Below are 27,075 nucleotides of genomic sequence, written 5' to 3' on the forward strand. Positions count from 1 at the left end.
CAACACTCTACTCAACAAATTGGATGCAGTCTATCACAGTGCCATCCGTTTTGTCACCAAAGCCCCATATACTACCCACCACTGCAACCTGTATGCTCTCGTTGGCTGGTCCTCGCTATATATTCGTCACCAAACCCACTGGCTCCAGGTCATCTATAAGTCTTTGCTAGGTAAAGCTCTGCCTTATCTCAGCTCACTGGTCACCATAGCATCACCCACCCGTAGCACACGCTCCAGCAGGTATATTTCACTGGTGATCCCCAAAACAAACACCTACTTTGGCCGCCTTTCCTTCAAGTTCTCTGCTGCCAATGACTGGAACAAATTGCAAAAAAAATCACTGAAGTTGGAGACATATCTCCCTCACTAACTTTAAGCATCAGCTGTCAGAGCAGCTTACCGATTGCTGCAGCTGTACACAGCCCATCTGTAAATAGCCCATCCAACTACCTACCTCATCCCCATATTTGTTTTTGTTTTTCTGCACACCAGTATTTCTACTTGCACATCCTCATCTGCACATCTATCACTCCAGTGTTAATTGCTAAATTGTAATTACTTCGCCACTATGGCCTATTTATTGCCTTACCTCCTTACTTAATTTGCACACACTGTATACAGATTTCCTATTGTGTTATTGACTGTACGTTTGTTTATCCCATATGTAACTCTGTGTTGTTGTTTTTGTCGCACTGCTTTGCTTTATCTTGGCCAGGTCGCAGTTGTAAATGAGAACTTGTTCTCAACTGGCCGACCTGGTTAAATAAAAGGTGATTCTTAAAAAATAAACATTAACAACAGCCATGTGACGATATGGTCCTTAGCCTCTTTATGTTAGCATACAGTTAATATTAAAAAGTAAAAGAAAAACACAATGCTTTATTCCTTAGTCCAATAATTACTTCGAAATAATATAAAACAAACCTAATTATATAACAATTTCCTTCTGGTTTCTTTGGCATTCATTGATACAAAGACCACTACTACCCTTTGGTGGAAGTTACCAACTATATTGAATTCCTTGAAGTACATAGAGTAAGTAGCAGAAAATATCCATTGTTATCCCGTAATTCCGTTATACAAGAAGTTCTAGGTAAATAGGATCTGAAATAGGCCTGTAAAATAAAGCATTGCCAAAATAAAAAGAGAAAACCATAAAATATCACCATAATAAAGCAAAACGTCTTCATAAAACCAAAGTATCTAAAACATTTATTTACAGATATCAAGGCGATGGTAAAAGGTTGTAGACAGAGGTGAATTACAGTGCTATGAATAGTCAGATTTAACAGTCTGCAGGAAAACATTGGTACATAGGCAAAGACAAAATAACATTTAAACATTTTTTACTGGAGGCATTGAAGCTTTCAGAAAAAATGTTAATCACTAAACAATAGTTAGTTATCGATCTGATCATCCTCCAATAACTTGATGTAACATCAGATAAACACACATGTACTATAGTATACACTTTTAGAGTAGGTCCCTCTAATTTGTTAAAAGTCCATGCAATCCCAAATATTAAATGGCCCACTTTTAAAAAATCCATGATCCCAGCCGACATACAGTATATTACACACTTTACCATTACCAATCATGCAAACACAACATATTAAAGGATCAAGAAGCACCTGAGATTCACCTAAAATAATTCCCAAAGGACAAAAGTCATCCAGTTATTTAAACAAAGCCTAGCTGTGACAGACAGTCACATTCATTCAGCTTTTGCAAATGTTATTTTCTTAAGTTTTTCCACATAATATGTAACGTAAAAACAGAGGAATTTAGATTAAAAAGGGAAATATAATTGGTAGAGTAATTGGTAAATAAACCCAGTATGTGGTTCACCTTGGTTTACTGATTTCTCCCCATCTATAAGAGTAGATAACCTCTCCCTGATGCAAACGCTGAGTGAAATTAACCATAGGACTGGGCAACAACAAGATATAATTTCCCATTGGTCATTTCTCACATCAATCCGCCAATTGGAGAAGGTCTCTGAATCTGAAGACACCTATTGGACAACATGCACCAATGAGAGAGCACAAATTCTGGGGGTGCATCATTGACCGAGGGTCGACTAAAACAATGGACACTGGTTCCAGTGGAGGTGTGAGACGGGGAGAGAGGACGAGAGAGGGAGCGATAGAGAGAGGTGAGGAAGGCCACAGCCTGTTGGGTGAACCAAGTGAAATCCAAGCACAGAGGAAGTGACCGTGACACAGTGGCCGGTGTGTGGTTACCCAGTGAGGTTGGCCTGGGGTTCTCCTTCCAACACCCACTCCCCCTCACATCCCATCCCCACTCCCCTCAGCAAGGGGGTAGAGAGCTGCTCCATTCATGAGGAAACAGACAGCAAGACGACCTGAAGCAACCTGAGTGCAGTGCATCTCCGCATCCCCCTCTCTCCATCTTTAACACCCACAGCCCACCAACTCAACCCGTCTCACTCACGTCTCGGCCGCGTCTCGTCTCTTTCCGCCAGGTCACCTGTGTGAGTTGAGGTCAGTGATGTTCTGTGTGGTCTCTGTGTGTCACAAGCTCTATTATCCTCAAAGCTCAATGGAGCAAGTCTCAGTGCACCACCCTCTGTAAATCTGACTCAGAGGTTATCTCAGGACATCTGAAGCACATGGTTCAAGACTGAGTGGGAGAGAGGGACTATGCTATTGAGTTAACATTACTTAAAAAACATAAATATTTCTGATAAAAGACTCTGTGCTCTCTTTTGACAGACCAAACGCAATGGAAAATTGCAGCGGTGACAATAGCGGTGCTTCGCACATAGCCATAGATTGAGCCCTCAGTGATAGTGTGCGTGTAGCATACATGTGTGAGTAGTGTGTGTGCACACACACACACAAAGAGGCTATGCTAATAAACATCTTTACAATTAATATAACTTAGGAAAATGAATAAAAAATATATATATAAAAAAAAAAAAAAAAGAGACTGCATAGAAAGTTGGTGGCCAGAAGCTGGTCAGTCTGTAATTAAGTGCTGAATCCTCCACACACACACCACTTCTTAGGAGTCCGAGGAGGTGGATGAGATGGTGCGGCTCTTGGTTTTGGGCACCACCAGGATCTCATCCCCGTCTTGGATCATGTACGAGTGGAGTGCCCGGCTGCCGTACTTCATCTCCTCAGGTCCCAGCGCGGAGCCCAGCTCGCGGGCGATGTAGTACAGTCGCATGCCGTTGGCTGGCAGCCCCACCAGCGCCCTGAGCTCCTTCTTGAGCTCCCCAACCGTCTGCTCCAGCCGCAGGCTCAGCGCCTCCGTCCGCTCACCCCAGCGCACCTCCAGGGTGGCCGTGCAGGGAGGACGCAGGTCCACCTCTGCCAACGGGGCAAGCTGCCCGTACTTGGACACCAGGACGTGGTACCTTTTGAGATAGGACAGGATGGATGTGAGGTTGGGATTGGTCATTTGACAGGCACTCTTGTACATACAGTGCCTTCGGAAAGTATTCAGACCGCTTGACATTTTCCACATTTTTGTACATTACAACTTTATACTAAAATGGATCAAATAAATAAAAGAATCCTCAGCAATCTACATGCAATACTCCATAATGACAAAGTGAAAAATAGATTTTTTGAAATGTTTGCACATTAATAAAAAAAAAAACAAAAAAACAGAAATACCTTATTTACATAAGTATTCAGACACTTTGCTATGAGACTCGAAATTGGGCTCAGGTTCATCTTGTTTCCATTAATCATCCTTGAGATGTTCTCACAACTTCATCGGAGTCCACCTGTGGTAAATTCAATTGATTGGACATGATTTGGAAAGATACACACCTGTCTATATAAAAAGGTCCCGAACTGGCCGCCCAGTGAAACTGAGCAATCGGGGAGAAGGGCCTTGGTCAGGGAGGTGACCAAGAACCCGATGGTCACTCTGACAGAGTTCTAGATTTCCTCTGTGGAGATGGGAGAACCTTTGGGAAGGAAACCATCTCTGCACACCAATCAGGCCATTATGGTACAGTGGCCAGACGGAAGCCACTCCTCACTAAAAGGCACATGACAGCCCGCTTGAAGTTTGCCAAAAGGCACCTAAAGACTCTCAGACCATGAGAAACAAGATTCCCTGGTCTGATAAAACCAAGATTGAACTCTTTGGCCTGAATGCCAAGCATCACATCTGGAGGAAACCTGGCAACATCCTTACAGTGAAGCACAGTGGTGGCAGCATCATGCTGCTGGGATGTTTTTTTAGCGGCAGGGACTGGGAGACGAGTCAGGATCGAGGGAAAGATGAATGGAGCAAAGTACAGAGAGATACTTGATGAAAACCTGCTCCAGAGACTCTCAGGACGTCAGACTGGGGCGAAGGTTCACCTGTCAAAAGGACAACGACCCTAAGCACACAGCCAAGACAATGCAGGAGTGGCTTCGGGACAAGTCTCTGAATGTCCTTGAGTGGCCCAGCCAGAGCCCGGACTTGAACCAGATCGAACATCTCTGGAGAGACCTGAAAATAGCTGTGCAGCAACACACCCCATCCAACTGACAGAGCTTGAAAGGATCTGCAGAGAGGAATGGGAGAAGCTCCAAGTACAGGTGTGCCAAGCTTGTAGCGTCATACCCAAGAAGACTCGAGGCTGTAATCGCTGCCAAAGGTCCTTCAATAAAGTGCTGAGTAAAGGGTCTGAATACTTATGTAACCATGATACCCGTTTATTATTTTTAATAGATTTGCAAACATTTCAAGAATCTGTTTTTGCTTTGTCCAATGGGGTATTGTTTGTAGATTGATGATGGGAAAAAAGACAATTTAATCTATTTTAGATTCAGGCTGTAACACAACAAAATGTGGAGAAGGTCCAGGGGTGTGAATACGTTCTGAAGGCATTTGGAAAGTATTCACACCCCTGGACCTTCTCCACATTTTGTTGTGTTACAGCCTGAATTTAAAATGGATTAAATTGAGATTGTCACTGGCCTACACACAATACCCCATAATGTCAAAGTGGAATTATGTTTTTAGAAATTTGTATAAATTATTTAAAAATGAAAAGCTGAAATGTCTTGAGTCAATAAGTATTCAACCCCTTTGTTATGGCAAGCCTAAATAAGTTCAAGAGTAAAAATGTGCTTAACAAGTCACATAAGTTACATGGACTCACTCTGTTGCAATAAGTGTTTAAGATGATTTTTTAATGACCATCTCTAGCTACTTGCTACTTTCAGTGTGCTACTCTGTAGCAATATACACCGCCGTCCTGGTCCAAACACCACAAAGCAAGCTAAAAAACTATGCCCAAACTGTGGTAAGACCGAAGAACTCAAAAGCGGTGGCCTGTGACATTTGTGATTTGTTTGTTCACATAAAGTGTGGAGATATCCAACCCTTGTCATATAATGAAGCTGTAAAGTCTCAAAGTAACATTTAGCTTGTTTGCAATGTATGCTGTTTAAACGCGGTGCCAAATATTGGGTTGCTGGACACAAGCAGGGATGAGTGCAATCTAGATGAGATAGTCGACTTATCAGTAGTGGGGACAGAAAATGACATGTTTGACTGTTTCCATCGGAGAGGACTTCACTTTATCCATGTCAACGCATGGAGCCTGCTGCCCAAATTAGAGGAATTAAAACTCCTCGCTTCTAACACCTGGGCTGCAATAGTTGCTGTGACTGAGACATGGCTTGATGGGTCAATTGAGGACAATGACATTGAGCAAACGGGTTATAGCATTCATAGAATTCACCGAAACGGTGGCAGTGTGTGTTTTTACTAGGCATTAAGTGTTTTTTAACCCTTGTTTAAAACTGAAAATAGGTCTTGAAGCTGCATGGGTAGATATACTTCTTCCTAAATGTCATCCCGTCACTGTTGGTGTCTGCTATCGGCCTAAGCAGAATCATTTCTATGATTTACTTGAATCGAATGTGTGATCACAATGTATTTGCTGATAGAGAATGTATTCTGCTTGGTGATTTTAATACAAATGTGCAGTTATCACCCAAGAACAGTACACAAGTAAATGCCCTGTATAACTTTAATCAGTTATTTGGACTGAAACAACTGATTGTTGAGCCAACCCGGGTGTGTATTGACAGTAAATCAACTTTGGACTTGATTATTGTATCAGACCAAGAGAACATATGTCAGTCAGGACTTTTAAATATTGGATTTAGTGATCATATGGTAACCTACTGTACCTGTAAGAAATCCAAAATACTGCTTGAGCCTGGTAATAACTACATGAAGGTACGGCCTATGAAACAATACTCAAAGGAACGTTTTGTAGAAGTACTTGGGAATTTGGATTGGTATCCTGTACTAAAAACTGTGATGTTGATCAAGCTTGGTATGTTTTTAAAGATCTGTTTGTCTGCACTCGACTCTCTGGCTCCGATGAAACAAATTAGAATCAAACAGTGGTCAGGGAAATGGATCACCTCCGAGATCTTAGACCTCATAAGGAAAAGGGATCGCTAGCTGTCCAAATTCAAAAAGGACAAATCTACAATACGATTATGATGGTTATATTAACTATAGGCAGGGTACAAAACAGATAAGGCCAAATCCCAACATTATATAGACGTTGTTAATGACATTATTGATTATGTTTTATGCTATGACCAAGCAAAGGTTTTACCACTATAGCCTCATCTCTGGTTAAGAAGATACCCACCTGCTCTGGACACTATGGCCAGTCTCATTAACAACTTTACCATAGCAAAGGTATATTTGAGCTGTGCATGGTAACAGAGGACAAAGTTTCCAATCTACTATGCTTAATAAGAACAAACAAAGCAAATGGGCTGAATAACCTTCCTGCAAGATTCATAAAGGATAGTGCCTGTGTCACTGCTAAAATGATAACACATATTGTAAACCTTTCTATTTGTGCTGGTACATTTCCCAATGATCTCAAAATAGTCTGGGTGGTTACGCTCCACAAGAAGAGCAGTAAGACAAATTTAGGAAAATACAGGCCTGTGTCGATCCTCAGCACCTTATCCAAAGTTGAGAGATTTGTTTTTAAAATCAACTTGAGGGATAGCTTCGAGCACTGCCCCTTGTGCCCCCTACTGCTGGCCAGGAGTATTTATTTGAATGATAGGTATGATGTGCAATCAAGATAGTTTTTTAAGGTTGAAATGAATATGGTTGATTTTTAAGGTTAGGGAAAAGTGCAGTGAATAGTGCCACTTTTTAGGATGTCAATATAAATAAATGTATTTATGGTCGTTTGTAATTTTGTCTTGCCTTTTAATCATTTTTTTTCTGTTATTGTATTTACCAATTGAGGACCACATTGGAAACAAGCGTTTTAATTAATAGTTTTAAGTGATATCCTCTGGGTCCACATTGTTCATTTTGTTGTATGTCTGTTAGCCAAAATAAATTCAATTCAATCTCATCTCTGTACCCCACACATAGACTTGTCTGTAAGGTCCCTCAGTCGAGCAGTGAATTTCAAACACAGATTCAATCACAAAGAACAGTGAGGTTTTCCATTGCCTCGCAAAGAAGGGCACCTATTGGTAGATGGGTTAAAAAAAGCAGACATTGAATATCTTTTTGAGCATGGTGAAGTTATTAATTACACTTTTGGATGGTGTATCAATACACCCAGTCACTACAAAGATACAGGCGTCCTTTAATGGCTGTGATAGGCGATAACTGAGGATGGATCAACAACATTGTAGTTACTCCACAGTACTAACCTAAATGACAGAGTGAAAAGAAGGAAGCCTGTATAGAATCAAAAACTTTTTTTTATTTTGTTTATTTTTTTTTTTTTTTTTTAAATGGGGCAAAGAAATTAGCTTTAGGTCCTGAATACAAAGCTTTATGTTTTGGGCAAATCCAACAACACATCACTGAGTACCAATTCATATTTTCAAGCAGGGTGGTGGCTGCATCATGTTATGGGTATGTTTGTCATCACCAAAGACTAGAGTCAAGCACATGCAAAATCCTAGAGGAAAAGTCTGCTTTCTAACAAACACTGGGAGACAAATTCACTTTTCATCAGGACAATAACCTAAAACAAAATGCCAAATATACACTGGAGTTGCTTACGACACTGAATGTTCCTGAGGGGCCTAGCTACAGTTTTGACTTAAATCGGCTTGAAAATGTATGGCAAGACTTGAAAATGTCTGTCTAGCAATGATCAACAACCTACTTCACAGAGCATGAAGAATCTTTTTAATAATAAATGTTTAAATATTGTACAATCCAGATGTGCAAAGCTCTTAGAGACTTACCCAGAATGACATACAGCTGTAATTGCTGCCAAAGGTGATTCTAACATGTATTCGCTCAGGGTTGTGAATACTTATGTAAATTATATATTTCTGTATTTAATTATCAATACATTTGCAAAAATGTATACTAACAAATGTTCACTTTGTCATTATGGGGTAATTGTGTGTAGATGGGTGGGGGAAAAAAATCGATTTAAATCAATTCTGAATTCAGGCTGTAACAACAAAATGTGGAATAAGTCAAGGGGTATGAATACTTTCTGAAAGCACTGTACATTATGGGAAACAGACCATTTTAATCCCACATGTTTTGCAGACGTTGTGATGTACTCTGAGACATACTGTCTTCTCTCAAACAAGCATATTATTTTTCAGTTTAATACACAATGAATATATCTGAAAGATAAACACCAGCGAAAACATAGTGAAACGGTTTGCAGTATTTTATAGTCTAATCGCTATCTAAGGAAAAAGCTTTATCTGACACTGTGGGGGTAAATTGGGACAAATGTATTAGTGAATGAGTGTGTGTTTGTGTGTGCTCACTAAGAGTGGTGTGCTCGTTCGGAAAACACAGCGAGCCCTCTACCCCTCTCTCAGCCGTGAGAAAGCCCCCCCCCCTCAAGGGAACACTGAGGTAGAGATAAGGAACGATTAAATAAAATCCCAGAGAAAAAGCCTTTCTCTTTTCAAAGCTACTATACCATCTGGGCCAATCAAAGCAATTTCCCCTTCCCACCCCCAAAACCCTGCCTGGCCAGGGTTTCAATGCGTGTGTGTGCCACCGCCATGGGAATTCTACTCCAAGGCCCCAGTCAGTGCACAAAGTGCCATTCTGTGAGAAGCACATTTCTACTCTCATTTAAAGGTCTCATTTAATGTGGTAACTAACCACTCGTACACCTCTGTAAATAACATCGCGAGAGATAATGGAGGTATGGTAATGCTAAATGCCATTTTTAATGGTCCTAGCTTAGTGTGGTGCCTGAAAAAGCTGTGGCATTCATTTAATACCCGTTTTTCTATACACGGCCAAAAGTATTGGGGCTAATACCTTACCTTGTATCTACCCCAGATCTCTTAGCGACTTATCTGGCGTTTCATGCCTCTCTCACTCTCTGTTCTTTAATCCTCCTCAGCTGCATGGTTGAGAGATGACGTGCTAAAAGGTTTGTGTTACGTTGCATTTCCTCACTTCCCTGGTATGCCCTCAATCCCCTTCCTCTGTCTCTTAATAATGACCCCAGCCCCATCTCTACATATCACAAGCCCCTTCCTCGTTATACCCTTCTTACCCAGACCCCTCTGTAGCCCCTCCTTTCTCTCCTTACCTCAAGTGCACTACTCTCTCCACACTTTCCTCACCCCACCCCTCCCCTCTCTCTCCTTACCCCAAGCATCCCCAGTCTCTCCACTCTCCAGCCTCGCATCATTTCAATCTCCCCAAGCTGTTTCAGAAAGCCGCTTACGACCACCAAATAGCTCTATTTTCATGTCACCTGACCATAGCACTGGTTCAAATCCAAGTGCCAATTCCATTTATCAAACTCCAGGCGGTGCTATGGTCAGTTGACATGAAAATATTTATCTTTGGCCACGCACAACAGCGGTGGTTTTGGTGTTGAAAAACAGAAGCATATGCAGAAAAGTAGCTCATACCTACTGTAAATTATAGTGGTGGATCTTTGATGTTATGGGGATTTTAAAAAATATACTTTTTTTTTTACTTCCACTGGTCCTGGGGCCCTTAAGGTCAACGGCATCATGAACTTTACTAAGTACCAGAACATTTTAGCCAAAAACCTGGTTGCCTCTGCCATGAGACTGACACTTGGCCACAAGTTGATCTTGCAGCAAGACAATAAGCCCAAGCACACATCAAAATCCACAAAAAAGTGGTGAATTGACCACAAAACCCACATTTTGCAATGGCCATCTCAGTCTCCGGTCTTGAACCCCATTGAAAACCTGTGGTTTGAATTGAAGAGGGCAGTCTTTAAGAGCAGACGAAGGATATCAAGGATCTGGAAATATTCTGTTGGGAGGAATGGTCTAAGAACCCTCCCAACGTGTTCCCCAATCTCATAAAACATTGTAGAAAAAGGCTCAGTGACGTTATCCTCGCAAGGAGAGGGTGCTACAGTATTGCAAACAGAATCTCTTTCTCTGAGCAATTGTATTAGTATATTATTATGCTAATCTATAGCTATGACTAAGACTGAGAGACTAAGCTAAGGCTACGGTTATTCAAAGGTAGCTGTCTGTCAAATCTGTGCAGGCTGCCGTGTTCACCAGTGTTCACCTGGGAGGCTGAGACCCGCTCCCCAGGCTCTGATCTCTGAGGGGAGCAGGCATGGGTTACTCTGGACCCGGGCCGAAAGGGGATAGCCCGGCCGCCTAAGTCCTGTCCACATCCAACACACACTCGTGCACACACAGCAGCCTTGGTCAGCTCAAAACCATACATCCCCCCCCCCACACACACACACATCCCCCCCGCTCAAAGAAACAGGCTAACCACGCTGTTCGCGGGCGTCAGCGTGGCCAGGCGCTAAAATACAAATTGGTTCTATTTGTGACGCTCAACACGCTGCAAGTCCCGCCTCTCCCATCTCCTCATTGGTTTTAGGAGCATATACCCACGTGGGTGATTGAAAGATGAACTTATGTCCACACTCCGGTAGGTTGTAGTAATGCTGTAAAGTTGGTTGCCAACTGCCATATAAAGTACAAAGAAGAAAAATAAGCCTTAAAAGGAGATGACGGAGATGAGAGATGACGAGACATGATTTCGGTTTACCATTTTATCTGTGGATTAATTGTTGGGAATAGAGGACCTTGTGCATTTCAGGTAAAATAAACAACCCAATTTTTATATACCATGACAAATTAGCTAGCAACACCAAGCTAGCTAGCTAAATTGCCATAAATGTTTCATGCTTTTTGACCTGTCCCCAAATTAATATAATTGGTTCAGAGTTTTGATATTTCAACCTGTGTGGGTGAACAAAATCAACGTGCGTGCGTCCGGTTTAGTCAGCATGTAAGACCCAAAACTAAGTAAATGCTGTTTAAAAGGAGAGAGAGAGCGAGAGAGCGAGAAATATAATTAAACAGAGGAAAAGTGACCAAAAGAAAACCAAGAAAGCGGTTTGCGGCTTTGAAACACTTCCATTGCAGTACCCTGATTAATCTGAGACACTGTGGGGGCGCTGTGTTGGTTTGGAGTCATTGGTCCACTGGCAGAAACACACCTGTAGAGAAAAAGAAAACCCAAGCACCCCCCCACCAAAAAAGGCACTTTCCCCACATAATTAGGGGGACAATATTCACACAGAGCTGAGCTACAACAGGTCTGGTTACACAGGGAAATGAGCCAAGCTCTCAATCCCCCCCTTAAAGGAAAAGAAAAGAGAGAACGAATGAACGAGTGAAGGAGGAGGAGGTCAAAAAAATAATCTACCTGCCACCTTGTGTATCGGTTTTCCGATCTGAGTATTCAGAGGCACAAAGAAGTCATTGAGTAGGCAGAGACTGGTGCCATTGTCTCGCAAAGGTTACTTTCCCCCAGTCAGGGAGCGCGCTTTCCCCCCGAAAATCCTTCCCTCGCATTCTCCTAAGGTTAAGTGGAATGTGGCTGGCAAAAAGTGTGGGCCGATTAATTTTTATGCATGGGCCCAAACCCCCCCCCCCCAATAAAATTCCCATCATGGGAAGTCCTAAGATGACAATATGTTACGGGATGTCAGGTGTGTTAGAACACTGAGGGGAGTATTAACATAAGCAGAGAGAGGTAGGCGGTATCTGAGAGGTACTGACTCAAAGTGATTCCTGTCCGCTGTTCTCAGAGGAATGCTAGTGCTATTATGAACCAGATGGAGATTGTTCTTATCAGAAGAAAAATGTGTGCGTGTGTTTACAGTTCCTCTGACATACAGTAGCTCTACCTCAACAGACTGGAGTGTGTATGTGTGTCAACAGTACCTCTGAGGCAGCGTCTCTTCAGAACAGTCCAGGTAATGTCTGATGAAAAACCTCTCAGCGTCTTCCCTCTCCCCTTCCGTCACCACACTCCCATTCAACACAGTCACAGATGGCAACCTGCAAAAGGACAAAGATTGACTGTGTGTGTGTGACACATTTACACAAATCAAACAGGTGTGTATTCAATTGGGTTTGTGTGAACCTCTTCAAAAAGGTTGAATAATCCCCCCCAACTCAAACAAATAAATAATTAACACCCTACCATTGTACTTGTACTTTTCTTGCACTAACACCTGTACTTGCCTTTTCTCACTAGTAGTGACTTTGCTGATAGCTGCTTTATTGAAGAAATGTTTTAATTGCTATTGTGACTGTGATATGTGGTTGTCTTTCCTAGCTACCTTAAGATGAAGCACTAACTCAATCATTCTGGATAAGACTAAAATGTGTGTCTGTCTGTGTGTACTCACTGTGCCACGGTGAGGCTGCGTCTCTCTTTGTTGGTGTAAGGCTGCAGTAAGGGAATCCCCATCAGCCTCACCTCCTCCAGCTTAGGGAAGAAATTCAGCCTCTCTATGTCCTCCCATCGGTTAAGCCCTTTAGGACACACACGTATGCATGCACACACACACACAGATATGGAAATGATCAGCACTCATTCTCTATGGAAGACCAGGATACAGTATTGAGTATGGCGTACAGAAGTAGTACAATACATAGTTCTAATCTATTTTCACATGAGACAGATCATAGAGGGCTCTTTCAGTGATTGAATGAGTGTGTATATATTAGTTTCATTTATTTAGCCTATATAAGGGGGTAAAATGCCTTTAAAATGCCGAACGTAGTGTTAAAAAACATTGGAATGTAACAGAACTTGAGCTCTTCTCAGTAGACCTACTGATTTCCAGAGGGTTCCCTGTCCTGCATGAGAAAAGGTACAGAAGCAAAGGAGTAAGAACAGGAGAAAAGGGAAGGAAAACAGGAATAGCGGATGGAGAGTTATTAGGTAGAGGAAAGAGGGATATTTGTGTTTATACAACGGGTGGATCTAATCCTGAATGTAGATAGGTTAAAACCGCATTCCAGAAGGTGTTAATTCCACAAGTTAACACAAGCTAAATCTATGACGTTAAAATGCCTATTTACTCTGTTCCATCTGACTGAGCAATCCACTGTCTCATCAGCCCAGCCAGGCTGTCTAATCGACACTATAAAAAGTATCTAGACATTATCTCACATTTATTTTAGACTAACATTTCATTGTTTTCAACAGCGGAGATTTGTATAAACCTTGCGGTCTGTCTCTCCGACATTTGCAACATTGTTCAAATATTTAAATTCAATCTCCAGATGTCCCTCCATAGTAATGAACATGTTGGGACGAGACACAGGCAGGCAACTTTTCTCAGCCAGTCGAAATCATGAATCAGCATAATTTTTTTATGGATATATACACAGTTGTAGCGAAATGTTTTGAGACTGACACAAATATTAACTTCCAAAGTCTGCTACCTCAGTTTGTATGACAATTTGCATATACTCCAGAATGTTATGAAGAGAGATCAGATGAATTGCAATTAATTGAAAAGTCCCTCTTTGCCATGCAAATTAACTGAATCCCCAAAAAACATTTCCACTGCATTTCAGCCCTGCCACAAAAGGACAAGCTGACATAATGTCAGTGATTCTCTCGTTAACACAGGTGTGAGTGTTGACGAGGACAACGCTGGAGATCACTCTGTCATGCTGATTGAGTTGGAATAACAGACTGGAAGCTTCAAAAGGAGGGTGGTGCTTGGAATCATTGTTCTTCCTCTGTCAACCTGCAAGGAAACACGTGCCATCATCATTGCTTTGCACAAAAAGGGCTTCACAGGAAAGGATATGGCTGCCAGTAAGATTACATCTAAATCAACCATTTATCAGATCATCAAGAACTTCAAGGAGAGCGGTTCAATTGCTGTGAAGAAGGCTTCAGGGCGCCCAAGAAAGTCCAGCAAGCACCAGGACCGTCTCCTAAAGTTGATTCAGCTGCGGGATTGGGGCACCACCAGTACAGAGCTTGCTCAGGAATGGCAGCAGGCAGGTGTGAGTGCATATGCATGCACAGTGAGGTGAAGACGTTTGGAGGATGGCCTGGTGTCAAGAAGGGCAGCAAAGAAGCAACTTCTCTCCAGGAAAAACATCAGGGACAGACTGATATTCTGCAAAAGGTACAGGGATTGGACTGCTGAAGACTGGGGTAAAGTCATGTTCTCTGATGAATCCCCTTTCCGATTGTTTGGGGCATCTGGAAAAAAGCTTGTCCGGAGAAGACAAGGTGAGCGCTAACATCAGTCCTGTGTCATGCCAACAGTAAAGCATCCTGAGACCATTCATGTGTGGGGTTGCTTCTCAGCCAAGGGAGTGGGCTCATTCACAATTTTGCCTAAGAACACAGCCATGAATAAAGAATGGTACCAACACATCCTCCGAGAGCAACTTCTCCCAACCATCCAGGAACAGTTTGGTGACGAACAATGCCTTTTCCAACATGATGGAGCACTTTGCCATAAGGCAAAAGTGATAACTAAGTGGCTCGGGGAACAAAACATCGATATTTTGGGTCCATGGCCAGGAAACTCCCCAGACCTTAATCCCATTGAGAACTTGTGGTCAATCCTTAAGAGGCAGGTGGACAAACAAAACCCACAAATTCTTACAAACTCCAAGCATCGATTATGCAAGAATGGGCTGCCATCAGTCAGGGTGTGGCCCAGAAGTTAATTGACAGCATGCCAGGGCGGATTGCAGAGGTCTTGAAAAAGAAGGGTCAACACTGCAAATATTGACTCTTTGCATCAACTTCAATGTAATCAATGCAATTGTCAATAAAAGCCTTTGACACTTATGAAATGCTTGTAAGTATACTTCAGTATTCCATAGTAACATCTGAAAAAAATATCTAAAGACACTGACGCAGCAAACTTTTTGGAAATTAATATTTGTGTCATTCTCAAAACGTTTGGCCACGACTGTACAAAGAACTATCAATAGAACATTTACATTTTAGTCATTTAGCAGACGCTCTTATCCAGAGCGACTTACAGTAGTGAATGCATACATTTCCTTCTCTTTTTCCCCCCGTAGAAAACAGGTAAAACAAAAAAAGTGCAGCTAGTTTGCAGTCTTTCCATCTTCAGTTTAAGTGGTTGTGTTAGCTGTGTTGTTGGCTAGCTCCTCTGAGTAAGTGTCCGGACGAGAGAGCACATTTTTTACGCCAGGCGAAATCGAGCATCATTATCTCATTGTTACGGATGTATCCAAATAAATGTCACAAGAAAACAGCTTAAACAAATGCAAATGCAGCTACTTTGCTGTTATTCTGGCTGCACTGTTTGACGTGACTAAGTTAGCCGTAGTTGGCTGGCTAGCAAACAAGGGATAAGAACGTTGGCAGCCAGTATGGCAATAGAACATTTAGAATGAACGACTGGGTCGCGTCTCTGGCAACCGAACCAATAGAATGTTAGACCAGCCGGCTTGGGTAGCAACCCTAGTTTTGTGTTGGGACTATATCTTGTGGAAGGAAGAAATAGTATGAATAAATTAATTAAAAATAATTTAAAAAAAATATGAAAATATGTCAAATCTTTATTTGAATATGTTGGTAACCCATTGTAAAAAAGTGATAATGCCCTCGAAGCCGGTGTTTTGAAGATATATTGGCCCGGTTTTCCAGCCAGCGACGAAGTCTTGGGCCTAACAACACCCGTGCCAATATATCCTCCAAACACCGGCTTCTTGAGCATTATCACTTAAGTATACTCCTGCTATGTGTGTGTGCGCACCTGTGTGTGAGTTTGCATGTGTATGAGACTTCCTTCGCAAACCTGAGTTGTTGAGGTTGATGCTGCGCAGGTTAGGAAACAGGCGCTGCAGTGTGTCCTGAGGTGTGTCCTCCTCCACAGAGCTAAGTCTGTTGTTGGACAACACCAGGGTGTCCAGGCACGGGTACATCGGCCCAAACTTACGGACCTCACTCCACTCCTGTAGCTGGTTGTCTGTGATCTGGAGCAGGCGCAGGGAGGGGCAGGGGACCGGGGACTCAGCAACCTGGGCATAATCATTCAGACAAAGGAAGAGCTCCTCCAATCTGCAGGGGGAGATAGTATGAGTATCAGAGGTAGCTGGGTCGTTCCACAAAGAGTGCCTTTTGCATCCCTTTGACATTTTAAGTAAAAATTGTACACCAATATTGAATTTTAAAAGCCTGTTATGTTAAATGAAGTGCCCTTTAATATAGACCACACGGAGAATTCAATAAACAGATATAATTTTTTTATATAAAGACTTAATAAAAGGCAAAATTCTGCATTTTGACATGTCCCACCGTCAACCCTGTGCCACTTCTAGGAAGTTTCAACCCACTTAATCCCAAAATGTATCCAGGTTTTTACCATCATTGTAAAGCCATAGTTATTGTGTTGCTTTGACAAAGTAATTTCTGAAGATGATTATTTATTTAATGCGATTAGTGAATCATTTGTTCCTCGTTTATTGGTCAACCCTGTTACGTGAACTGATCTCTCATTTTAATACTGTATAACTATACCTTTTCAAATGTGTCTGGTTTGTGATTCACAGTCCACCATCTGTCATGACTTACTCAGGGGTCTGGCGGGTGAGTGTGTGTACCGTGTCCCAGGTGACACGCGTGTTGATGAGGACCAGGCGGCGGACTCGGGAGAACACCTCAGCTAGGCCTGGCTCCAGTTCAATCCCACTCAGAGGGTTCATACTCAGGTTAAGGAAGTCCAGGTTGGGGATGTTAGACACAATCGTGCAGATCTGGCAACCCAAAAGACAGATTGGAGATATTATACACAAATCACACTGCATTTGTCACATGCACCAAATACAACAGGTGTAGACTTTCGCTACAACGCAGAGTTAAAAAGGAAGGATGAGCAAAAGAAAACAATTAAATAGTAACACAAAATAACATTGGTTTTGGTTTGTTTCATTGAAAAGGGGCTGATATAACATTGATTCGACCACAGAAAAAACCTGTGATAATATAGTGCAAACTAATGGGGCAAACTCAGTGAAGTTCAATCTCGTGCATCTCTGTGCAGCATGGCATTTCTTCTGCGTGGCAGTCCTGGAGGAGTGCGTGGCAGTCCTGGAGGAGTGCGCAGCCAGTCCTGGAGGAGGTGCGCGTGCAGCTTTGAGGGTACATTGCATGTACGTAGGGGTAAAAGTGACTAGGCAATCAGGATAGATAATAAATAAATAGAATAGCAGCAACATATGTGGAGTGTAAAAGTGTGTGTGTGGCATCAATATGCACTTGTGTGTGTGTGCGCGCGTGTGTGTGTGAACGTATGTAGTGTGTGCTGGAGTGTCAACGTAGCATGTGTGAATGTGAGGGTAGAGTCCAGTGAGTGTGCATAGAGCAAGAAAAAAAAAAAGGGGTCAATGCAAATAGTCCAGGTGGCCATTTGATTAACTGTTCAGCAGTCTTATGGCTTTGGGGTAGAAGCTGTACACTGTAGTATACACTGTAGTGTACTGTGTTAAGAACGATACTCTGATGATTATTCCCGATTGGAAGGCCTTGGCCCTTGAACCATAAACTAGGTCATGGGTGTCCTTAAGCAATTTGAAATGCATTTGAAATGTATAGTCTATTCAAACTAGAGGTTGACTGATTAATCGGAATGGCCGATTAATTAGGGCTGATCTCAAGTTCATAAATCGGTAATCTGTATTTTTGGCCACCGATTGTTTTTTTTTTTTTACACCTTTATTTAACTAGGAAAGTCAGATTAAGAACACATTCTTATTTTCAATGACAGCCTAGGAACGGAGGTTAACTGCCTTGTTCAGGGGCAGAACAACAGATTTTTACCTTGTCACCTCGGGGATTCGTTTTTGCAACCTTCTGGTTACTAGTCCAACGCTCTAACCACCTGCCTTACATTGCACTCCACGAGGAGCCTGCATGGCAGGCTGACTACCTGTTACGTGAGGGCACCAAGAAGCCAATGTAAGTTGCTAGCTAGCATTAAACTTAGTTTTTTATAAGATATCAATCTTAACATAATCACCAGTTAATTACACACGGTTGATGATATTACTAGTTTATCTAACGTGTCCTGCATTGCATATAATCGATGTGGTGCCTGTTCATTTCTCATCGAATCACAGCCTACTTGGACAAACGGGTGATGATTTAACAAGCGCATTTGCGAAAAAAGCACTGTCGTTGCACCAATGTACCTAACCATAAACATCAATGCCTTGCTTTAAAATCAATACACAAGTATATATGTTTAAACCTGCATATTTAGTTAATATTGCCTGCTAACATGAATATGTCTCACTTCTCTTGCATTCCGTGCAAGCAGTCAGGGTATATACAGCAGTTTGGGCCGCCTGGCTCATTGCAAACTGTGTGAAGTCCATTTATTCCTAACAAAGGCCGTAATTAATTTGCCAGAATTTTAGATAATTATGACATAACATTGAAGGTTGTACAAAGTAACAGGAATATTTAGACTTAGGGATGCCACCCGTTAGATAAAATACGGAACGGTTCCGTATTTCACTGAAATAATAAACGTTTCGTTTTCGAAATGATCGTTTACGGATTCGACCATATTAATGACCTAAGGCTCATATTTCTGTGTGTTATGTTATAATTAAGTCTATGATTTGATATTTGATAGAGCAGTCTGACTGCGCGATGGTAGGCAGCAGCAGGCTCGTAAGCATTCATTCACACAGCACCTTCGTGCGTTTGCCAGCAGCTCTTCGCAATTCTTCAAGCATTGCGCTGTTTATGACTTCAAGCCTATCAACCCCCGAGATTAGGCTGGTGTAACCGATGTGAAATGGCTAGCTAGTTAGCAGGTGCGCGCTAATAGCGTTTCAAACGTCACTCGCTGTGAGACTTGGGAGTGGTTGTTCCCCTTGCTCTACATGGGTAACGCTGCTTCGAGGGTGGCTGTTGTCGATGTGTTCCTGGTTCGAGCCCAGGTAGGAGCGAGGAGAGGGATGGAAGCTATACTGTTACACTGGCAACACTAAAGTGCCTATAAGAACATCCAATAGTCAAAGGTATATGAAATACAAATCGTAGAGAGAGAAATAGTCCTATAATTCCTATAATAACTACAACCTAAAACCACCAGCTTTCATAAATGTGAGTTATAGATCTGTCATGCTCATAGAACGCAAGTCTAAGAAACAGTAGATTTCTTCTACGTGCGCTATTTATATGGTTCCCGTTATTACATTTAGTTTTATAATCTTTTACTTTTGTACACCAGCGGTTTTGTACACCATAGCTGAAAATACAATATTTTTGGTTGTGGAAAATATATATTTCACAGCTGTTTAGATGGTATAATGATTCTCTACACTATAATTGCTTGTTTTGTCAAACTGAAATGGTGGAGTGCACCTTTAAATATATAGCCTTATACTTTACATCTAACATTTCTACACACCTTGACCGGTGTTGAAATCCTGTAGTATTTACTATAGTTTTATTTTTTTATTATCTTTTTGGGTCTTTCTTCAAGGAACGCTCCTGAACAAATACTAAAAAGAGCAAAAAGTTGGTAAGACTGGGGTCTGAACGGCTAGGTTCAGCACTTCTGCTCTTTTTCTATAACTTGTATGGAGCACAATATATATTAGTCTACACTTGGCATGTACATTTGAAGTGGGAAGTTAACATACACCTTAGCCAAATACATTTAAATTCAGTTTTTCACAACTCCTGACATTTAATCCTAGTAGAAATTCCCTGTCTTAGGTCAGTTAGAATCACCACTATATTTTAAGAAGGTAGAATGTCAGAATAATTGTAGAGAGAATGATTTATTTCTGCTTTTATTTCTTTCATCACATTCCCAGTGGGTCAGAAGTTTACATACACTCAATTAGTATTTGGTAGCATTGCCTTTACATTTTTTAACTTGGGTCAAACATTTTGGGTAGCCTTCCACAATAAGTTGGGTGAATTTTGCCCCATTCCACCTGACAGAGCTGGTGTAACTGAGTCAGGTTTGTAGGCCACCATGCTCACACACGGTTTTTCAGTTCTGCCCAAAAATGTTCTATAGGATTGAGGTCAGGGCTTTGTGATGGCCATTCCAATACCTTGACTTTATTGTCCTATAGCCATTTTGCCACAACTTTGGAAGTATGCTTGGGGTCATTGTCCATTTGGAAGACCCATTTGCAACCAAGCTTTATCTTCCTGACTGATGTATTGAGATGTTGCTTCAATATATCCACATCATTTTCCTTTGTCATGATGCCATCTATTTTGTGAAGTGCATCAGTCCCTCCTGCAGCAAAGCACCCCCACAACATAATGCTGACACCCCCGTGCTTCATGGTTGGGGTGGCGTTCTTCGGCTTGCAAGTCTCCCCCTTTTTCCTCCAAACATAACAATGGTCATTATGGCCAAACAGTTCTATTTTTGTTTCATCAGAGCAGAGGATATTTCTCCAAAAAGTACAATCTTTGTCCCCATGTGCAGTTGCAAACCGTAGTCTGGCTTTTTTTATGGCGGTTTTGGAGCAGTGGCTTCTTCCTTGCTGAGCGGCCTTTCAGGTTATGTCGATATAGGACTCATTTTACTGTGGATATAGATACTTTTGTACCCGTTTCCTCCAGCATCTTCACAAGGTCCTTTGCTGTTGTTCCGGGAATGACTTGCACTTTTCGCACCAAAGTACGTTCATCTCTAGGAGACAGAACGCGTCTCCTTCCTGAGCGGTATGACGGCTGTGTGGTCCCATGGTGTTAATACTTGCGTACTATTGTTTGTACAGATGAACGTGGTACCTTCAGGCCTTTGGAATTTGTTCCCAAGGATGAACCAGACTTGTGGAGGTCTACAATTTTTTTTCTGAGGTCTTGGCTGATTTCTTTTGGTTTTCCCATGATGTCAAGCAAAGAGGCACTGAGTTTGAAGGTCGGCCTTGAAATACATCCACAGGTACACCTCCAATTTACTCAAAGGATGTCAATTATCCTATCAGAAGCTTCTAAAGCCATGACATCATTTTTGGGAATTTTCCAAGCTGTTTAAAGGCACAGTCAACTTAGTGTATGTAAACTTCTGACCCACTGGAATTGTGATACAGTGAATTATAAGTGAAATAATCTGTCTGTTAACAATTGTTGGAAAAGGTACTTGTGTTATGCACAAAGTGGATGTCCTAACCGACTTGCCAAAACTATAGTTTGTTAACAAGAAATTTGTGGATTGGTTGAAAAACAAGTTTTAATGACTGCAACCTAAGTGTATGTAAACTTCCGACTTCAGCTGTAGGTTTCTCACTCATGGGTGACAGAAATTTAAATATGGGGGATGGGAATGGGCATATGCACATTTTATATTAGCATATCAATACAGTGTGTAGTAGAGTATTTTACAGTATACTACTAAATTCTATAGCAAGCACTACATGATCGTGGGATAATACAGTGTCTAGTATTGTATTCTACAGAATACTATATAATTCTATACTAAACTGTACTACTATAGAAACTGTACTATTTTCTTACGTGGGCATTGGCACTGACTGACTGACTGGATATAGTCAGGATATAGTCAGGATATAGAAAGTCTTGTTTGTTGGATTTGTTTGTTAAATGACACGAATTGTTTTCGGTGCCGTTGTTTTTTGCGTGCTATGGTAGTGGATACTGTCCATTTGCTACATGCTTCTTTAATGCTAGCCAAGAGGTGCTGGACATTACAAAATAACCAACTATTGGACATTTAAAAAAAAAATGTCCAGATAAAACAACACCTTAGTTGTGTAGAAAATAGGGCAAACCTTTATCAAAAAAAGTTAACAATCTCTGAAAATTATGACAACAATGGAAAATGTGTAATATTAGCCATCGTGCTAATAACTAGCTGCTGATAAATAAATGGTGCATAACATGGTAGCAAGGGTGAGGAGGATAAGGAGAACTACAGTACCCACCTCCCCCCAGTCTTGCAGCTGGTTGTGGGACAGGTCCAGCTCCACCACGTGGGCACAGAAGGTGGCCACCTCAGCCTTGTCCCCAGCTTTACTGATGCCACAGCCGTCCAGGACCAGCACACTGGGCAGGTTCAGACGATCTGGAGCGAGACAACAATCTTTCTAATGAATAATTGTTCTTTATTGAATCAAACTGTACCGTCAATAAGAATCACATTCACATTACACGGGACAACAACCTGGTATCACTTATTGTCATTACTTATTTGGCATCACTACATAGGCAGTATCCTTGGGGCGCTAAGGCATTAGAGAATGACTCATGATGTGTAGATACCCTATATAAGGAATGTAGTGTAAGTAGGCCTACATGGAGTTTGCAGTATTCCTGGGTAACTAGAAGATGATAACTTGTGTGATTTCCCTGTATAACACATGCAAGTAAGCCTACATGGAGTTATTACCTCTTAATTCAGTTGTTTTTGTAAAACAGAAAGTAGGCTGTAAAGTATGGGCCTTGACTCTTCTACCTTGAGAAATAACCATTTTTTCAGTTCATTAGACTATAAATCACATCGCACCCACCAACTCAGTTTTAGCAGGTAACATAACAAATGCTACAGAGAAAAGATGCATAGGCCACCATATCACTGAGTTATTACTCAAAGTCAGCGCGCTAATGCGGCCTTCAAATGCTTGTCGGACCTGGGAAACTTCACAGTTATGAAATCATAAGTCCGACATGACTGTGTTCAAGTGGTTTTGAAGTCAAAATAATTCCTCAAACAATGAGATTTTATCTAGCTAGAGGAGCTAGCTAACGTTGCTAATGATAAAGTTAGCTAACTTGTTTAACGTTGCCAATATGGTCAAACTAGCTACATTGATAAGTTTGACAATGTCAAAAATGTATTTGCTTTATAATCGTCACAACTAATGTAAAATTATCTCCAACATTCCCACTCGGAACTGGTTGTTGTCCAGTCGGAACCTCGTATTTCCTACTTGTGAGGAGCATTTGAATGCAGCATAAGATACGGATCTATAACACCTTGATCTCTGACCTTTGATGGGCGACCCCTGTGGACTAGACAGTACCACGACACCCATGCCGTTCCCACGACAGTATGGGAAATTCTCTGGGTTGTACTTTTCACTGACCACCTGGACGAAGGTGCGCCCCTCCTCTTCATCAGAGGACTCCATGGCCCCAACTGTCTGATCAGAGAGAGCGAGAGGCTTACAACCAGGCGTATGGTTACAAAGTACAGTAGGACTTGTTGGGTACACCACATGTCCATGCCAATCAGACTTGGAAATACTTGGTATAGCATATAGAGGCTAATATAGGTCTTTACAGATAAAGCACATGGCTTTAGTTACATGCCCTTTCAACTGACTTGTCTACTGCTAGCATACATGCTAACAAGTCAAATCTTATTCACGTACCAAAACATTGACTTAAGGTTAGCAGAGAATGTTTGAAATATTGACTCACAAATATGACTCCTCTAGGGGTAAAGTTGGTGTGGACCACAGACAGACACCTCTGGGCTGTAGTGTTGTGAGGAGGTGCTGTCTCTCTCCCTCTCTGGCACTGGCCAGGCCTGGTGGATGAGGAGACAGTGCCAGGGGCTCACGCAGCACAGGCCTGGTACACTGCTGCTTAGGGAGAGAGAGGGCCCAAGAGGGGGGGAGAAAAAGAAAGAGAGCGCGTGTCACATGAGCTAAAAGAGTGACCCCATTATCCTTCCACATTGTGACATCATCTCAATGAAGTAACCATAGAAATATAATGACCTTTTCAATAGAAGTAACAATGATTCACTCTACTCTAATGTTCTTTAATATATCCTGTTCAACTCTCGTTTGATTTAATACTAGTCAGACTGAAATCACTGATCTCTAACATTTGTGGTTCACTTAGCCTGCATACGGTTTACACAACTGTCTATTTGTTGAGTCAAAAGAAAAGTCCATACACTCTCTCCAACTCCAATGGTCATGGAGTGCTACTGGGTACACTGGCTTTAGTGAAAGCTTACAAAAAAATATTTCTGTTTTTAAACTGCAGTAAAAAGGGCAGTAACTGCAGTCGACTGTGGTATTTTGGACGCAGTAATTGCAGTTACACATTTTGGATGCAGTATTTGCTGCATACTGCAGTTATACTGCAGTCATACTTCAGTTATAATGCATTCTGACTTCAATATTTTTTCTTAAGGGCAGCACTGTTTCAATTTCAAATAATCAACTAATGATGGTCTTCAGTCTGACTCTGAACCACAATTAGTTGAATCAAGGCCTGGTGTGTTTCTGCTGGGCTGGAACAAAAGCCTACACTCTCAGTGACTCTCAAGGTATGAAGTTAGAGATCTGTCAACCCTTTCGTAAGGACACAGGTGTCTGAGCAGGTGTCGGATTCTTACAGTGCTTCCTAAATGATCAGACATATTGGTTTTGCTATCTGGTTGGGTTAAGCTCTGTCTGTCTGCAAACTGATTCTCTGGCCTGGACCAATCTGAACTCACAACCTACCCTTTTCACACTATCATGCTGAATCGAACAGAACTAGCCCAACTCAGGTATTTTATTTTCACTTTGCCCTTCCAGCACTATGGTGGATACGTAACCAGACCAGCACAGTTCAGCTTGGCTCAGTATTGTAAAACAGCCAATAAACCAGTAGGCATATCTCAAGTGGTTCTGTTCCCAGCCCCAAGCTGTCTGAGACAACATGATGACACCATACAGACAGGGTTCTGTCAAGAACCTGTGTGAAGTCCAGTTAGAGAAGGTTTCCCATATCAGAGACCCACTGGTTTCAATCTCCGATACACCTGGGATCAAAGAAGTGTCTCCTAATAGCCCAGATCAGGTGCTTCTGAGGGCAAACTGGGATTAACACTGAGATAACTTTGTGTTTGAGTATGAATCCAGGAAGATTAGCCCTGATAGTCATGGGTATTTTAGCTCATTGTAAGGGCCAAGAGAGTGACAGTGGTACTACAGGTGCAACATTAGTTTATAGTTACATTACCAAGCGATCTTAGCTGGTATTTTCAAGTATGTCTGATAAAATAGACTATAGCAATGTGATTTTTGGGGTTCTAAACCACAACCATAGCCTGCTTGCCTTGACAAGTCAGCCAGACTTGAGATATGCTCTTCAATAATAACTGGAGTTAAAGAATTTGAGTTAATACCCTTGTTGACAATGTGAACACTATTCTGTAACCACTAGGCTTACTGTACGCTCAAACATAGGCTACTACCTCAAAACATGAGCGTATGCCATATCATAAGGACACAACAGAAACAGGTTTTGGATGTCAAGGTTACATGTGACAAAACTCAACGATAATCTCCTAAAGCCTGTGAGCCATTACAAAAGACTACCGGTAGGGTATATGTATGTATATTTATTATTATTTTGTATTTGAATTTTTTTCGGTAGGGTATATTAATGAAGAGCGGAGTACATGATTGGCCTATGGGAGAAGGTGGGGGTAGGGGTCATGCGCAGAGCTGCCATGACAACACCTTTGTGGCCCAACGCGTAATGGGGGGGGGGCGCATTAGAACAAGATATAACAATTAGTTAATGATTCTTGAACGTGGCCAAGGTGACTGTGACGTAATTGCAGTGGATTTCCTGCATTGTTAGAAAACTTTCTATTCTACTTGAATAAACTCAAGTTCTTGTGGATTTTTTTATATATGTATAGAAAACTTGCACGGTTCTATACGTTTCTGTATTCTGAACCGGTTTTCATGTTGTGCCGCAGCCAATTTTTTGAATTGAGAAAAACATTCCCCGAACAACAACAAAAAAATCGACAGTGAATAAAAACACCCAAAATGCATCAAACTACATTGCTTTGAAACCAAGCTGTAAATATCGACATGATCAATGGATTATTCTTTGAATGCGACAATGATATGTGCTTGAAGTAACAGGTTGTAGGCTACTTGTACGGTACTACGGGTACATACATTCTCATTTACTGTAGCTATGATTTAGGGAATATATTGTAACCTAAAACAATGGTCCTTAACAATAATCATCGGGAAATATACCAACGAATACGCATTGAGAGAACATTCGATCCCACTTACCGTTCTCTGTCGTTCACTTCGAATGTTTGTTATTTTCGTTCGGTTAGGTAAGGGTCGTCACTAGTTACAACAGCCACAAAGTCATAAACCCCGCCTATTTCTACAATTTCTCTTCTTAAAATGTGATTTTAAGCCTAACCATAACCTTAACCACACAGCTAACTTTATATTAAGACCAATAAGTTATTTTACGATATAGTTTACAGCTACGGCTGTAATATCTACTATAGTGGAAATATTAGGTGACACTCAAAGACCCACCCCCTTCGTTGAGGAAGTGACGCAATTTAACAGTCAATCAACTCTCAAAAGAAAACACTTTTTAAAAGTCCATTTTGCAGATATTTTACAGATGATGACAAAGAATTGTTGTGGAGAAATACTGTGCAAATGACTAAATACAATTCCCAATCGCCTTGATGAAAAAAATCCCCAGTGTTATGCATATGGGAATATAGGACCTATGAACACACTGGAATAATGGAATAACTGTGATTCATCACACATCATGCTTATCAGGAGCAGAAAAAACGAACATTTTATGACGCAATGTTTTTATATATTTAATATAATCCAGAGCCATATATAGCTTTGTATGGCTCTGAAATAAACAGTGAAACGTATTTCCATGTCTCGCTGTATCAGCCATTAACCTAACCTGAGTAACGTCAAAGTGTAGATATTCTAAAAAAAATAAGACTAATGTTCAAAGTTCACAGACACACAAGTA

The 27,075-nt window shown here is 41.5% G+C and overlaps 1 protein-coding gene across 2 annotated transcripts; it reads right to left on the reverse strand.

Moving 5' to 3' along the window:
• Positions 1-1,185: 1,185 nt before the first annotated feature.
• Positions 1,186-26,604, reverse strand: tbcelb (tubulin folding cofactor E-like b). Of its 2 annotated transcripts, none has more exons than XM_014197772.2 (9): positions 26,346-26,604; positions 23,725-23,888; positions 23,291-23,440; positions 22,227-22,366; positions 16,873-17,054; positions 16,097-16,359; positions 12,692-12,818; positions 12,222-12,338; positions 1,186-3,385 (listed from the first exon to the last, which is right to left on the reverse strand). In XM_014197772.2, exons 3-9 carry the CDS (start codon positions 23,430-23,432, stop codon positions 3,028-3,030), a joined length of 1,329 nt encoding a protein of 442 aa, XP_014053247.1. In that variant the 5' UTR covers positions 23,433-23,440; positions 23,725-23,888; positions 26,346-26,604; the 3' UTR covers positions 1,186-3,027. The 2 variants fall into 2 exon arrangements, with proteins under 2 accessions (XP_014053247.1, XP_014053246.1); XM_014197771.2 differs by having other exon boundaries at positions 23,291-23,444.
• Between the last annotated feature and the right edge of the window lie 471 nt (positions 26,605-27,075).

Source organism: Salmo salar, chromosome ssa04 (genome assembly GCF_905237065.1).
Source record: "Salmo salar chromosome ssa04, Ssal_v3.1, whole genome shotgun sequence".
Lineage (NCBI taxonomy): Eukaryota > Metazoa > Chordata > Actinopteri > Salmoniformes > Salmonidae > Salmo > Salmo salar.

What these genes read in the sequence shown, in the direction of transcription:
- tbcelb (XM_014197772.2), bottom strand. Translation starts at nt 23,432, where the DNA reads ATGGAGTCCTCTGATGAAGAGGAGGGGCGCACCTTCGTCCAGGTGGTC. An exon ending in AGCTGCAAGACTGGGGGGAG is followed by an intron (nt 17,055 to 22,226) that starts GTGGGTACTGTA and finishes TTGGGTTGCCAG; the next exon opens with ATCTGCACGATTGTGTCTAA. An exon ending in GAAGAGACGCTGCCTCAGAG is followed by an intron (nt 3,386 to 12,221) that starts GTACTGTTGACA and finishes CTATCTCAAAAG; the next exon opens with GTACCACGTCCTGGTGTCCA.